This window comes from Pyrus communis, chromosome 10 (genome assembly GCF_963583255.1).
Source record: "Pyrus communis chromosome 10, drPyrComm1.1, whole genome shotgun sequence".
NCBI classification, from domain to species: Eukaryota; Viridiplantae; Streptophyta; class Magnoliopsida; order Rosales; family Rosaceae; genus Pyrus; species Pyrus communis.
Genome location: NC_084812.1, coordinates 19,488,592 through 19,505,696, shown reverse-complemented (window position 1 = coordinate 19,505,696; position 17,105 = coordinate 19,488,592). Strand labels below are relative to the sequence as shown.

The 17,105-nt window shown below is 36.1% G+C and overlaps 2 protein-coding genes across 2 annotated transcripts; both read left to right on the top strand.

Annotated features, from left to right (window-relative positions):
* The first annotated feature begins 4,719 nt into the window (after positions 1-4,719).
* Positions 4,720-8,347, top strand: LOC137747683 (haloacid dehalogenase-like hydrolase domain-containing protein Sgpp). The gene is made up of 5 exons (XM_068487839.1): positions 4,720-4,894; positions 6,854-6,968; positions 7,053-7,207; positions 7,595-7,856; positions 7,957-8,347. The coding sequence occupies exons 1-5, from the start codon at positions 4,851-4,853 to the stop codon at positions 8,182-8,184; spliced, it is 804 nt and encodes a 267-aa protein (XP_068343940.1). The 5' UTR covers positions 4,720-4,850; the 3' UTR covers positions 8,185-8,347.
* A 1,463-nt stretch (positions 8,348-9,810) lies between these two features.
* Positions 9,811-11,831, top strand: LOC137747954 (uncharacterized). Its single transcript, XM_068488077.1, has 2 exons — positions 9,811-9,869; positions 11,519-11,831. Exons 1-2 carry the CDS (start codon positions 9,811-9,813, stop codon positions 11,829-11,831), a joined length of 372 nt encoding a protein of 123 aa, XP_068344178.1.
* Positions 11,832-17,105: the final 5,274 nt, after the last annotated feature.

Sequence of the window (17,105 nt, the reverse complement as noted above, 5' to 3'; positions counted from 1 at the left end):
TCCCACAGACGGCGCCAAATGTTGATGCACAAAATCGGCGAGGACTTTGGTACAACAGAAAGTATCAAGTTTGTGACATTCGCTAGGTTGCTCTGGTCATTAGTGTGGATAAGTATGTAAATGAATAGAGACAGGGAAGCAAACAACACAAGATGTACGTGGTTCACCCAGATTGGCTACGTCCACGGAGTAGAAGAGTTCTCACTAGTTGTGAAGGATTTACATAAATACATAGGTTCAAGCTCTCTTTTTGTGAGTTCTAGTGAATAGTTTAGTACAAATGACATTAGGGATTATTGTGGGGAATGATCCCCTTTTATAGAAGAGAGTTTCTAGCTTTGTTCTGACATTGACACGTGTCGTGTTGTGATTGGCCTCTGATATCGACACGTGTTGCGCTGTGATTGGCCTCTGATACCGACATGTGTCGTGTTGTGATTGGCCTCCTGGTTGGAGGAAAAGTCTTGTGGGTCCTTGACGGTATGCTGTTGATCGGTGCTCAGTAGTTTCGGCATTGGTCAAGTATGGTACAAACATATCGTATAAATAAGTCTTTGCTTATACTAAAAATTACATAATTGTATTGAGATACATAAAGTGCAAAATAGAATGGCTTATAGATTATTAAGTGTTATAACATAATGAAAACATGGGAATCAAGCATATAAGGTGTGTTCTCTAAGTATTCATCAATTCTCTTACAAATTATTGAAAAAAAATGAAATGTAATTATTTTTTGTCTAAGTGAGACTCTTGGGCTAGGCGGGCGCTTAGGCGGTCTAGGCGTCCTTTCTTAATTTTCAAATGCTTAGGGATTAACCAGGACGGTGGTCAGCCACTTAGCGCCTAGGCGGGACCTAGACAGTGTTAGGCGGCGCTAGGCTAGAATTTTTAGAACAGTGTTATAATTATCTATAGAGATAAACTGCTGCATATTGCATAATTTTATCATATCAGGAGCTAATCTTGCTCTTATTTTTTTTGTTTTTGATTTTGTTGAAGGCAACCCTTATGGAAGGGAGCAATACTATCTATATTGTATTGTATGATAAACCACAGTTCCATTCTGTTACTGTAATTGCAACTACGAAGTCCATATCGTAGAAGAACTTCTCATCAGATATGAAGTCTGCTTCTAGTTCTACATAATTCTAGCATATTTATAATTGAATTGTAAATCCTACTCCTGTATTGATTAGTTGTGTTCTCCTATGAATATTAATGAAATCCCGTTCACTCATTATTAAGTTGAGTTCTACAAATATAGTCTTCTATCTTTCATGGTATCACGAGCTCGAGTCTAACGACAAAGGTTCACATTTCAAATAATTTTATTTTTTTCTCAGACATGGCGTCCTCCTCTGCTATTGCTACTACCGCTCATTCGGTAACTAATTTTCTCACAATCAAGCTCAACCGCAACAACTACCTTCTCTGGCGTGCTCACTTTCTCCCTCTTCTTCGAAGTCGCAATTTGCTCTCCTATGTCATTAGAGATTCTCCATGCCCTGCTGCGTTTCTGCTTGATGCCAATAGCAAACTCACCAACAAGGTTAATCCATTATATAATGAATGCATACAAATTGATCAGATGATTCTTTCTTAGATTACCAGCTCTTTTACTCCCAAGGTTTTGGTTACCATTGTCAACAAAATCGATTCGGCATCTGTTTGGTTGTCTATTCAAGAACATTATGCGTTTACATCTCAAAATTGTATTATTCAAATGCATAACAAGCTCATGAATACATCTCGCGGTGATCTCTCTTTTGCCTGTTATCTTGACAAAGTCAATGCCCTTGCTGACAATCTCGCTCTCTTTAGGGGATTGTTTCAGATTTTTGATTTGGTTGCTATTATCATGAGCAAGGTTAGTCCCCATCATGAGACTGCAGTTACTTCTGCCCAAGCCCATGACACTCTTATCACCTACAACGCTTTGGAAGCTTTATTTTCCTTCAGATGTCGGCACCTCTGCCTTTGCTGCTGTGTGTAGTGGTCGCGGTGGCGGCTATGCACGCGGTGGTGGTTTTCTTGCAGTTCAAACAATTATTTTCCGCAGCCTTATTCGTCTACAGCCCCTTCCCGTGGGCCGTCCTCTTCCAATGACATTCTTAGACCTCCTTCTGGTTCCCATCACTTCTTTAGTTCACCGTAGACCTCTTTCTTCTTTGGCCGCATTCAATGTCAGATTTGCAAACGCTATGGTCACTCGGTTATTGATTGCTTCAATCTTCTCAACATGTCGTATGAAGGTAGGATTCCTTCATCTATCTTCAGGCTTATGTGGTTATCCCTTCTTCTTGTGCGTTTACAGCTGCACCATCTATGCAATAGTGGCTCTTCGACTTCGGAGCCAACTCTCACATAACCAATGATGTTGGTTAATTACATAATCCTCGTGAAGTCTACGTAATGGTCCAAGTTTACGAATTTCTCAAATTGGTGACTTCTTTCTTCTTCGCACCAAATATGCTTCTTTTCGTTTGCCTAATACAATATATTGTCCTCAAGCCTCCACTAACATAATTTCTTTAAACTATTTTTTTGATGATAATAATTGGCTCTTCACCTTACATCACGGAAGAGGATGACCCTTTTACAAGGCCAGAGTGACAATGGACTCTATCTCTATCGTTCTTCTCCTTAAACTAAGGGTTTTTTTTTGCTTTGTTATATGAACGTGTAACTCATGCTTTGTGGCATTCTAGGTTAGGCCATCCTTCGTTTTCAATTTTAAAACATTTAATTCTACGAATAAATTGTCAATTACAGGCACGTTTTCTAGTAAAATTTGTCAATTGTCCCTTAGGAAAAAGTCATAAGTTACTATTTTCTTTATCTACATCAATGTCTTCATCTCCTTTGGAATTAATTCATTCTGACGTTTGGTCTTCACCAAATCTTTTTGTTTATAGTTTTAAGTATTATGTGATATTTGTGGATGATTTTTCCTGTTATGCTTGGTTATATCCCTTACGATTAAAATATGATGTTTTCTCTACCTTTGCTACTTTTAAAAACTTAGTTAAAAAAACTTAGTTGAAAATATATTCAATTCTAAGATTAAGGCCTTCCAAACCGATAGTGGGGAATTTGTTAATCGTATTTTTAAAACTTTTTAGATGAACATGGCATTTTGCATCGTCTCACATGTCCTCATCACGCTGAATAGAATGGTTTGGCCAAACAAGGATTCTACTTGCTTCACAACAATAGCTAGACTATGAATCACATAAATATCTCCCATTGGACAGAAAAGGGATTTCATAAGTGTGATTCACTTCAGATCGTGGTAGCTCTCCAACAGCAATTCACCAATTTGGCTCCCATTGGACACACTGGGGAGGACGCAAAGGTTTTGCTCTTTGTGATCACTGGAGTTTCGATTACCATACTCACCATTAAGAAAACGGTGTTGCCCACCACCTTGCTCGTAATGCTCTTTTTGTTTTTAATCTGAGGCAGTAATTGTGGTTTGCTACGACCTTTCCTATCAAAGGCTGGCGTACTTAATGCTCTTTTGAAGGATCGAAGGTTTTCTTGGTTTGAGCAACCTTCTGATGACATCATTTATGATATATCGTTGGAGGAGTGTAAGGGCAGTTGGGTTACTTTGTTTAAGCTCCTTGAGTGGTGTAATGTTGTTGGTTCTTCTATCAATAAAACTCTTTATCTTTTCTCTCAAAGAAAGAAAAATATCATACAAATGTATTTATCCATTATAAATCTTGTTTCTCTTAAATAGAATTCTTTTGGCACCTAGTATTTTATTTCTTACATGGCATACTTGAGAAGTTAGAAACATTTTGACTTCAACAAGAAGGTGTTCATGTTGATGAAGTATTACATACCCGTAAGCTCAAAGACGAGCCATCAACTCTAAAATTTAAAACATTATCCAAAACAACTTTAGAGAAATATTTTAGTTCATCTTAAACTTTTATTTCTAATATTGCGTATTTGTGTATTCATTGACAACTATAACAATGTGGAGGTGTGTTTCCTTAAAATGCGACCAAGAAAAATTATTACTTAATACAATGTGGAGTTTATTCCTATAGTTAATTGGTCCTAAGTTGGGACCAAAAATTTTTATGACGTTAAAAAGATTATTATTTTATAGAGTATTACTTTAAAGAAGTTTTACCCTAGTTAGATTTTGTTGTCAATACTCTTACTCTTCTAATATTTGTCTTTTGTTGTATAATTAAAATCTAATGGAGGGGTTAATTATGTAGGTTTAGTTAATTCTGGACCTCGATTATCGATCTTTTCCCATTCCGTGGTGTTCTGTCACTTTGTTTTTTCAGTGAGTGGAATATTCTTTGGTTGCACTGATTGATTCTTGAAGGTGATTTTCAAAATATTTTATAAATATGTTTGAGGTTACGTGGAAGCAACCATTAGACTTCCTTAGCGAATACTAGCGCCATCCATTTACTATTTTGAAGTGAAAAAAATTATAACAAGCGAAATTAATAATGCTATGTGACCGTCTAAAAGATTACTGGAGAATGAAAAGGGGATATGGAAGGGACATGGAACATGGCACACACATGTCCACTGAAATCCACCTGTTTTTGGACTCAACTTAATGTACAATCGTAATTAAAATTTTAATTCACTCACGTCAATTGATATTTTTGGTATTTTATTTTGACCTAAGAAAGTATATCCTCATAGGAAACGTCCAGCTGCATATCACAAACTCTTTTCTGACCACTTATAAAAGATGATAGAATTTGCAGAAAACTATATCAGCCAAAAGCTCATCACATAAGGAATTAACTCAGCTTCTGAAAATAGCTTCCTTTCTTTTATCCAGTTTTAACACCAGCAGCAGCAGGATGTCAAATATTTCATCAAATTCTCTCCCAGCTGTTGATGACAGGTTTGCTTTTCTTTTCTTGCACATGAAGCTTCTCGTTTCAACCTCCTTCTTCCTTCTGTTTCAGTACTACTACATGTTTTAGAAATTTTGTGTTTAAAGATGAGTATTGAGTTATTTGTTTGAGTGTGTATTGCTTTTGTTTAATTACAAACGTTAAGGTGGTTGGCCAGGGTGGTGGGTTTGTCTCTTTGCTTTCTATTTTGAATCATTTTTTTATTCGTAGATTATGGTAGTTTAGAATATTGTATAGTCAAACAAGAATATTGCATGGTGATGGTGTCACTCCCTTTGCTTTCTATAACTTTTTCGGTCTTTCATTCAGTATGTACACGCTCGTTATACTCAAAATATGTATTCTTTTTATTGTGTATATAAATTTTAAATAAGACCGATAACGAATAAAGTCCGTAGATTACAAGTAAAAAAAATACTATTACACCATAATATTAAATAATTTATATTAAGTATTGCAATGTAACACAGTTGGCTTTTCCCACATCAAGATGATGATTGCTGGATGCGCCTCAACCGTGCATACATTATCCTTAAGCAAAACAGTTTATTCACATAAGGAAGATAATGCATCTCTCTCTCCCACCAAGATAGGCTTTTATGTTACGTATATCATTTTGCTTCCAGGCCTCGTAACACATGTACACTAATATTAATAGAAATGCTAAAATATATGTTTAATCATAATCATGCATGTTGTTTTGATTTAATTCATTCAATATTATAGTTAAAACAAAAAGAGGTGTGTAAAATATTAGAAATAGGATATTCAAATGGGATTTCATTACAACTTACATGTATCTAATACAATCATCATCTTCGATGGTTAGATAATAATTAATTATATTAAGTACATATATTCACTTGAATTATTTTGACAGTTAAAATTAAATACATGTAAGTTTGTAAAAAAATGAGCTCCCTAAACAATAACTCATCTTTTTGTGCATTATTTTTGTATTTCATGAACCTAATGTTTTTTCACATGTGATTTTTCTTAACACAATACAGTTTTCCAGAATATCACGTGTATTTTGTTAAAGTTCTTAACAACAACCAAACTTTTGAATAACTACATGTGAGATTCTTGAAAAAGCACAAATTTTGTCGCATTCAGAGAAATATAGTTTATATTTAGTGTTTTTTTTTTTCTCAATTATTATATTTAGTGCTTTGACAATTGCAAGCTGTAGTTAGTAAAATATGAAATGTTGTAGTGCGTGTATAATTGTGCAGCCTTGTTGTAATAACACTTTGAAAAATTCGGCCAATTTTTTTAATTAAATTTCTTTTTTATTTTTCAATAATACGTGTATAATATATTTACTTATTGTAATTAAAGTTTTTAAACGTGTAATTAATGAAATATGTACATACATATATAATACGCATATTAAAGAAACAAGTGCATTCCATAAAATCTTTGAAATATTTGCATGGCGAATTGACGATGACTTGGGTTATGTGTCATTTGGCTCCTATTATCCTTAAGCACTTTTCCAAATTAAATTTGAAAGAGTAGTTATATATTTACCATATACTTGTATCAACATTTGTATCATCTCTATGATAAAGGTAAAATCCGTCAATGCATATGATTCCCTTCTCTATTAGTGAGATGCATATAAATAAATGGTAAGAATAACAATTTTGAATTTGATATCAAATGTATTAGCAACAATGACATGGTTTGTGATAAATTATGGTCTTTCTTAACACTGTAATATTTCTTTAATATTTCCTTAATTAAGATGATTGCCATTTCTCAAAAAAATAAAATTAAAATGATTGCGCACAAGGGAGTTGATGAAATGCCTCAAAGAACTTGCATGGTTTCTGTATATTTGTCCAGACAAGCATCTTGTTTTCTTTTTCTTTGTGTTCAAATTTTTTTGTTGCTCTTCTGCTGGCCCTAATCATCCTCATCCTCCCATTTCGTAATGGCAGCAAATCCTCCCTGGCTTTTCTCGCTCCTCTTGAAGCAATTCTGTTTGATATCGATGGAACATTGTGTGATTCAGATCCCCTCCATTATCACGCTTTCCGCGAAATGCTTCAAGAAGTAGACATCTCGCTCGCTTTCTCTCTCACGCACACATACACGCATACGTAGCATATGAGACTCACAAATATTTGTGTACCGCAGGTAGGCTATAATGGAGGGGTTCCTATCTCTGAGGAATTCTACAGTGAACATATTAGTGGAAAGAATAATGAGTATCTTTGCGGTACCATCTTTCCCGACTGGGAAATCAAAAGAGCAAGAAAATTCTTGGAAGATAAGGAAGCCTTTTTCCGAAGGTAAAACTATATCAAACTGTCTTTGATCACACAATTAATGTTCTTTTTCTGGTATATAAAATGATTTGGCATATTTATGTATGGATATTGGATGAAGTTTGTACTTGTGTCCTGAATGACAGGACTTCTATAGCTAAAGTTGTATCAACTACCACCTCTATTGATTTGTAAAGGATTCTGATCTTGTTACATATATAGCATGTCGCGATACCTGTCTACATTCTGGATTTGACAGTGTCCTAGCATAACATGTCAGACTCCGGTAACTAAAAGAAGATTTCTATAAAGACACACTCGATCTTAAGCGTTCAAGTTTTACTTCTATCCATTATGTTTTCCGTTATCTAAGGAGAACCTTTCTGATCCTAACTTACGAGACACATGCAGATTGGCATCTGAAGAATTGGAACCTGTCAAGGGCCTTGACAAGTTGTGCAAATGGATTGAAAAGCAAGGCTTGAGACGGGCTGCAGTGACAAATTCTCCACGAGCAAGTGGGGAGCTAATGATATCATCATTAGGGCTCACAGACTTCTTTGAAATTCTTGTTATTGGAAATGAATGTGATCGAGCAAAACCATTTCCAGACCCTTATTTGAAGGCTCTTGAAACACTTAAAGTGTCACATGAGCATACTTTTATCTTTGAGGTTTGGCACTTTGGCTCTCAAAATTATATGCATTGCATTAACCATAACATTCTCTGAATGGAATTCTGATATCATCTTTGTTTTGTTTTTGGTTGTTAAGGATTCCGTTTCAGGAACAACAGCTGGAGTGGCAGCTGGAATGCCAGTTGTTGGTATATCTACAAGGAATCCTGGGACGTCATTGATTAACGCTGGAGTCTCCTTTGTTATTAAAGATTTTGAGGACCCGAAATTGTGGGAAGCACTGGAAAAGTTGGAGAAGAAGCCAGAGGCAACGGCAGAGGCAATAACAGTTGCAATTGCAACTCCAACTCCCAGTAATATATAACCTTATATATTGTGATTCTGTTCTGGTACGCTATTCAGGCATTCGAACATCTCAATCTTGTTGTATACGAGTAAAAGATTATTAGCAAGCACAGTTGTCAAATGACTCTTCTTTTGACGACTCGTGAATAAAAGCAACGTGATAGTATTTCTTCTTTTTTTCATTTCACCTTTTTATCTACCAGTTGATGGTGCTTTGATGACATATTAATTGCATAATATTGAGGGCGGCATAATGAGTTAGGATTAGACAGGTTGAGGGTTCTATTTGAACTTGAACTTGAAACTGTTATCACGAGGGTGGATTCGGTCATTCGGTTGGAAAAATATTGTGTTTGATTGCAACACCAGTCGAAAACTGATGCTCCAACTCTCATTTCAAAAACGTCAATTGACACAAGGACCAAAGGATGTGGTCTGGAAACTTGATTCTCTCTTGAGCAAAGGTACACTTCTCTTTTTCTTCACGAGCAGCAATTGGTTGGAGCTTGCAAGAAGTTTCTTTTTGTTGCCAAACTGGCTAAGTCTTCCTCTTCTCAATAATCTCAAGAATTTGATAGTACATCTAGAGTAAGAACTTCCAGTCCGTCACATTGCTTACCATCGTGGTGCGGCTTCTCTAGAGGTAGTATGACATTCTTGAGAAGAAGAAGACTCTGCCAGTTTGGCACCAAAAAGAAACCAATCTTTTGATTTTGGTTGGTGAGACTGGTAGTGGTAAAACAACCCAAACTCCTAAATTTGTTCTATAAAGTATTCCAAGAATCTACAAGACAACCAGTTGTTTGTGAAGAAAGAGAAGTGGTCGTTTGCTCAAGTGAGAATCAAGTTTCTAGGGCACATCATTAAGCGTGGTGGCATCTGAACGGACCTAGAGAAGATGAGGAGCATTCAAGATTGGCAGTCGCCCAAGAACATGAAAGAACATGAAAAAACTTAAGTCACATCCATCTTCAAATTCACATAAGACGCCTCCCTCTCTCTCCCTTTTGTTTATTACCTTTTAAATATCTATACTTCTATACTAACCTTCCATGTAGACTTGTTAAACATGTCGTATTTGTTGAGTTCGTGTCATATCCGTTATCTCAACGGGTCATGTGGTGTTGTTATCTTAATCGGTGATCTGATAACAATCCGATTCGCTAATGGATTCTATAATTGCGTATCAAGTTAAAGGGTTATGTAAAAAATTGTCATGTCTAATGTCTAGATAGAACAAACGATATATTATTGGGTTCTTAATGGGTCATCCAATATCAACCTGACTTATTAACGGATTCTTAATGGGTCACCCAATATCGACCTAACTTATTAACGGGTTCTTATTGGATCACCCAATAATGGTTTGACTCGTTAACCAATTGACCCGAAACTTAATTTTCGTATTACTTTGTGTCGGGTTAATAGGGTTGTGCAAGAAATTCCATACCTACTTCCTTATCAACCAAAACGTCTTTAAAATATTAAACTTCACCCTTATTCACATACCTAGCGCGCATGCAATGCTAATGTAAATTTATATATACATAGATGGAGACACACACTTTTGACACAAAGTTTCATTTTGTAGGGCCCACTGTGTAAAGTCTTTTAACTTCAAGGTAAAGAAGGCAAGACGAGGACTATGAGTATTAAGCTGGACTTGGAAAAAGCCTATGACCTTTTAAATTGGGATTACATAAGGTATGTTTTAATTCGCTTTGGTTTTAATGAGAAGTGAATCAACTTAATAATGGAATGCATTACATCAACTTCTTTCTCCATTTTAATTAATGGATCTCCGCATGGTTATTTCTATCCTAGACGTGGCGTACGACAGGGTGACCACTTATCACCTTACATTTTCATTTTAAGTATGGAACCGCTTATTAGATATTTTAATCGTTTGGCTTCTACTCCTAAATCCCATGTGGGAATCCTATCATCCCCTGGGCGATTTAGAATTTCAAACCTAGTCTTTGCAGATGATTATCTACTTTTTGCCCGAGCTACCCCTAAAGGGGCTAGAAATGTCCTCCAAATCCTTGAGATGTTTGCATCGACTACAGGTCAACAGGTAAATTTTCATAAATCTTCTATTTATTTCTCAAATAATACTATCAACCAGGACAGGAACAATATTGTGAATATCTTGAGCATTCAATATAAAACCACTATTGGGAAGTACTTAGGGATCCATAATATAGTTTCTAGAAGGATCAAATTAATGAGGTAGAATTAATTAAATGGGTGAAGAAAAAGCTTGCCGGTTAGAAAGGGCAAACCCTTTCCAAGGTCGGGAGACTAACTCTTATTAATTCTAATCTCACCGGGATGCCGAATAATGTAATGTCTTGCTTTAAGTGCCCCGAAAGGGTAACAACTAAAATTGATAAAGAATGGAGAGATTTCTTTTGGGGGAGAAATGCTAAACTCAGACCAATGGCCTAGAAGAAGGTTTGTTCTTCGAAGAATCAAGGTGGTTTAGGAATCAAACAGATTGATCATTTTAATAATGCTTGAAATAATATTCCCGTGAATGATAGAAATAATATTGATTGGAATATTAAAGTAAGAAACTTTATAGTTCAGAATAGTGGGGATAACTTTAAATTAGCTACTGTAGTTGATGGTGACATCACTAGAAAAATTTGTAGTAGTCCCCTCCCTCTACAAAAGTCGAAGGACAAGTTAATTTGGGGTTTAACCAATAATGGGAAACTTTCTATTAAGTCTGCTACCTGGCTACAAAATCGGAACAATCACTCTAGTAATCGCCTTACCTTGTTAAAGAAAATGTGAAAGCTAACTAGTCCTCCTAAGGTTAAAATATTTGCTTGGCTTATGATTTTGCAAACCAAAAAACGCTTAAGTCGTTTTGTTAAAAAAATTGATAAATTATGTTCGTTATGTAATACAGCCAAAGAAGATCAATGTCATCTCTTTTGTAATTGTGTTTTTGCTACTAAAGTTTGGAGCTCAACTTTTGGTATTTTTAATAATGGTAACATTAGTACAAATGATAACTTTTTTGATTGGTTGGAATCCTTAAGTTTTAATGACAAAGACAGCCTTTCTGATCTTGGTAAAGTAATTCACTGCTGGCAAATTTGGACAGAAAAAAATAACTTAGTGTTTAGAAGTGTGCCACCGGTCCCGATGTGTTGTGTCTCCATCGCTGGTAGTGTTGGTTCGGCTTTTCTCAAGGCTAATGGGAAGTATGACCCCAAGGAGGCTTGACCTATCTCTTCCTTTATTAAATGGCATCCTCCTGACTAGCATGATGATTAAACTCAATTTGATGGTTCAATTTCGAACAATCGTGTTGTTGTTGCCTTTGTGCTCCTTAACAGTAATTCACAGGTGATTGGGGCAGGGGCTCTTAATCTTGACGGCGTTACTATTTCAGTAGCAGAAGCAATGGGTTTGCGAGAAGGGCTCCAGTGTGCTAGGCACAAGGGTTTCACTAAAGTGATGGTGGAGAGGGACTCTAAGCTCATCATTGAAGCTATGCAAGGTCATTGGGGAATTCCTTGGAGAGTCAGCTCTATCATCAATGATATTCGTATCTTGGCTCAGTCTTTTAGTCAAGTTGACTGGAAGCACATTTTCAGGGAGGCAGACTTTATTGCGGATGCTTTAGCTCACATTGGTATGTCACTCTAGAATCCTCATTATTGGGATTTCTATTTACCTGATGTTGCTCTTCCTACCTTTATTTTTAATTGTATTGAAAATTATTGTACTAGAGGTTTCGTGCTTTAATGAATTTCTTTGCATCAAAAAAAAAAAAAAAAAAAAAAAAAAAACAATAGTTCATGCATAAAATATTCGTCCTCTGGTATTATTGTATATGGGAATCATCCCAACTTTACTTAGGTTTGTTTATATATGTTGTGTTTCATAAATTAACAGAATAACAACAATAAAAAATAACTTCATTATTTTCTAAAAATAATAATGCGCCGTGATTAAGATATTGGAGAAAATTATATTTATAAAAGTATTATTACTTTAATGTAGGAAAAAATTTGCACTACTCATCTTTGCTATGAAATGGTACTTTGATTTCAACTTATTTACTATTTCGTGATTTCTAAGGTACGAGCAACATTTTGCGGATCGTGCGTGCGGACATAATGTAGTCCATTCGATGAAAACTGAACAGTAGAAAACAATTTCCATTGGAATGAGCTTAGGATGAAACCAAATCATAAATGGTCCGTCATTTAATTAAAATAGTACCCGGTATGAATTCAAAATTTTTGGGATTTAAACCATACCCCCGACATTAACACTTTATGTCTTAAATAAGTCTTGTCCTCATACAAAAATGCTCTCTCTCCAGCGTTTGCTCAAACATCGTTGTCGTCGAAAACATCTTTCCTGTTTGAAAACTTGCTTCATGTTCCAAACCCAGTTATAGTTGGTTTGTGGTTGTGTTGTTTGGCCTCACATAATTTCTAGACAGTAGTGAAGAAAATCAGGAGACTTTGGTTGGAGGATGTGCAATGGGTTCCAAAGAAAGGACATGCAGGAACCCTAGAATTTCAAATTTGGTGAGTTTTGAAAAAGGAACCCTAGAATTTCATTTAGTTATTTATGTTAAGCATTATAAATTAAGTTTGGTGTAAGATTAATTATGCATGTTTGTGGATCTAATTAGGTGGAATTTGTTGATATATGTCAATTTTTTTTACAAATTAGGGTGAGTTGTGAACTTATGAAGTTATGTTGACGGGTTGTGTAGATGCTGGGGCGTTATTTGTTGTTTTGGTAAAGTTGTAGTTTGAGTAGGGATTGAATTTTGCATCAGAATTACTGTTAACTTTATGGTGGTAGGGATTGATTTTTGTATCTGAATTATTGCTAATTTTTTGGGGGGAATTGAAATTGCTTAAGTAATGATGCTCTGTTAATAGCAGATGTAAGGTTATGAAGCTTTGGTGACAGGTCATCGTTAATTAATGGCCATTGATTGTTGATGTGTGTATTGTTATGTGCATATGATATGGCAACCTAGGGTATTCAACTAGCAACGAGAGAAGAAGTATATAGGGGAAGGGTTAACAACTTATCCCAAGGTCCTCATGTGTTAGGATTGATTAAGGAGAAGTTTAATGAGGCAGAGCTTGGCGCCTTTGGGGTAACCTGCTTTGGTCACCTTCAAGGTGTGGATGAATTGGCCTTCAGTGGGCAATTGGCCATGACATGTCTCTCCGTAAAGTGGCAAATCAAGGGGTTAAAGACGGGCTGATCTATTTAATATGTTGTGAATTGACCCCATTTCACAAAGCAGGACTTCTGCCTCATTACCAATCTACTATGTGACGAACCTTATGACATAGAGATAGAGCCACAAAGGATTAGACTGCTAAGTGAGTAGCCACAAAGGATTAGGCTGTTGAGGGAGTATTTTCCAGAGGCAGTAACAGTTACAATAACAACGGTAACTCCCAGTAATATATGGTTCTTATATATATTATGATTTTGTTCTGGTATGCTATTCAAGCATTTGGACATCTTAATCTTGTTGTATACGAGTAAAAGCTTATTAACAAGCACAGTTGTCAAATGACTTTTCTTTTGATGACTCGTGAATAAAAGCAACGTGAAAGTATTTTTTTTTTTTTTTTTCATTTTACTTTTTATTTACCAGTTGATGGTGCTTTGATGCCATATTAAATCCATAATATGGAGGGCGGCGAAATAAGTTATGATTAGACAGGTCCAGGGTTCCATTTGACGTTGAACTTGAAACTGTGATCACGAGGGTGGATTCGGTCATTCAGTCTAAAAAATATTGTGTTTGATTGCAACACCAGTCGAAAACTGATGCTCCAACTCTTATTTCAAAAACGTCAATTGACACAAGGACCAAAGGATGTGGCTTAGAAACTTGATTCTCGCTTGAGCAAATCGCAGCAATTGTTTGTGCTGCAGCTTTATGGAATACTTTCCAAAATAAATTTAGGAATTTGAGTGATTTTACCGTTACCAGTCTCGCCAACCAAAATCAAAGATTGGTTGGCTTTGAGAGCTTGCAAGAAGTTTCTTTTTGTTGCGCAAAGTCTTCATATTCTCAAGAATCTCAAGAATTTCTTAGTACCTCTAGAGTAAGAACTTCCGGTCCACCTATTGATCACATTGCTCACCACAGTGCAGCTCCTCTAGAGGTAGTATGAAATTCTTGAGAAGAACTTTTCTAGTTTGGCACCAGAGAGAACCAATCTTCGACTTTGGTTGGAGAGACTGGTAGTGTTAAAACAACCCAAACTCCTAAATTTGTTTTATAAACGGTTCCAATAATCTACAGGACAAACAGTTGTTTGTGAAGAAAGACAAGTGGTCGGTTGCTCGAGTGAGAATCAAGTTTCTAGGGTACATCATTAAGCGTGGTGGCATCTGAACGGACCTAGAGAAGATAAAGGGCATTCAAGAATGGCAGACGCCCATGAACATGAAAGAACATGAAAAAACTTAAGTTTCATCCATCCTCAAATTCACATAAGACGCCTCCTCTATTTCCCTTTTGTTTATTATTTTAAAGGATACTTTGGATGCGGTCCTTAGTCCCTAACACTCTTTGACTAAAACCTTAATAGTATTCAAAGTTTGATCAAAGTCCCTTGATTTTGTACACATCATTATATTGCTATTAATATTTATACTTTTATAGTTTTGACATTACTTGTTTGATATTTTATGAGATTTATAATCCTATAAATTTAAAATCTCTCATTATAATAGTATTATAAACGGCTACAATAAAAAAAATTCAAACATTTGGATTGAATAAATGGATAAAAACTATGTAACAATAAGAAATAATAAATGGCAAAAGAAAATATCTATAGTGTTAAAAAAATTGGTACATTTTACAAAAAAAATTGGTACAGTTCACGTATAACAAAGTGGTACATTAATAAATAAGAATGGGTACATTATAAATAAATTAGGGTCCAAATGAAAGATTAAAAAATTATGAGTACAAATGAAATTTTAAAATATATGGGCGCAAAAAGAAATTAATACATGGGTACAAATAAAAACTAAAAAGAAAATACTACAAATTTAAAAAAAAAAAAAGGTTGCAAATTAAAAGTTGGTACAAACTAAAAATATAAATATATGATACAAAGTTTAACCGTAAAACATAAATATACCATATGTAATTTGACACACCCCGACCGGAATCAAGGTGTGATGGTCGTCACGTGAGGGTGACGTAGCCATGTGCACAGTGCGTAAGCAAAAGATAAATAATAAACGTAAGAATAAATAAAAAACCAAACTACTAAGTAAGCTAGTTAAGGTAACACACTAAAGTGAGACTAAGTGTGATAAAAATAATCAGAGCACAGAAAGCCAAAGCGCAGTCCAGAAGAATGAATACTAATTACACAACACCCAAAGGTGATCCTACATTTGTGATGTTCTGTCAGAACCACCGTCAAGTCCTCGTGAACCACCGAAGCTGTTTCTAACTAGAACCAGGAGGGGCGCAAAACAGAAAGTGTGAGTGGGCAAAAACAAAGCTTTTCAAAATCATTTCATTCTCAAAAGTTCTAACCCCTCTCCGTAAAACCTGTATAATTTCCCAGAAAATAGAATATACACATATATAGAAAACATGTTCAAAAGTATGCCATGTCGAATGCCTCCACATAAACTGTAAGTAACCCAGGTAATGTCAATCAATGCAAGTAATATGTCAGCCGGAGTCACCTAACGTGACCTGTATGGCTGAATCTAGAGCTCAAATCCTTAACTCACTAACTATACCTGCACACGAGTTGGAACCACCTAAAATTGTCTGTACAACAGAACTGGGTGTAAATAAATACGCTCAAGTGCTACGATCACGTGAAGACTGGGCGAATAATCGCAGGTCACCTACGAGTCGAAACCACCTATAGTATGTACGAGAAGACTGTGCACCTAACTTGGATCCAAGATAAGCATGTGGTGCGGGAGGTGAACATCACGTGAAGGACTATGCCCTACTCTGGGCGGGAGCACTAACACCGGGGGTGCAAGTTATGAGCTCTCTATGCATATCACATAACCACTACGTCACAACCATAAACTATAACTTACTTGTGCATCCGCAACACCAAACATACATATATGCAACTACTCATGCATAAATAAATAGGCAAACGCTATGCATGGCATTTAAAACATATAAACATTCCATTTCATTTTCTGGGAAAAACCACAAGTATATAGGTATATACAGAAAACCAAAAGCCCACTCACTGGTATGTGGAAGGGTCGTCCTCAGGGTGGGTCTCACCTATATGCGAAACAACTATAAAAACGTCAATTTAAAGCACATAACCAAAACTAGGTAATAACTTCTCATACAATCCTCAAATGGGGTGTTTGGATATACCAACGTGATCTACTTAACTTCACGAACAACCCCATATTTTTAAAATAATTTTCTGACCTCCCATGCGCCGGCCACACGCAGGCAAGTGCATGGCACACGTGTGGTAACCCTAACGGCGTTAGGGAATATTCCGTCCAAAAATGAAATATACCGTTACATATACCTAACGCCGTTAGTAACACCTTTAGTATATTCCGTCAAAGTTGACAGAATATTCGTTGTCTTCTCCGGTGAGTTTCGCCGGCCGCCGCCGTTAGCCCCGCCGTCTGCAACTTGAATTCTCGTCAGAAACACTTTCAAGCCCTGAAATTCACGGAATCTCGCCGGAGAAACTTCGCAAAATCCGGCCAACCTTAGAACTTGTTATCCTGACGTCCAAAATCCTTCAAACTTGTTCCCCGAGCTTCGTACGAGTATTCTAAAGCTCCCTAAGACCTTAAAATCTACTGAAACCTTGGCAATGATTAGTGCATGAACAATGCATGAACAGTGCATGAAAATTGGGTTCTCGGGTTCTAGGGTTTTCGAGGGTTTCAAGTTCT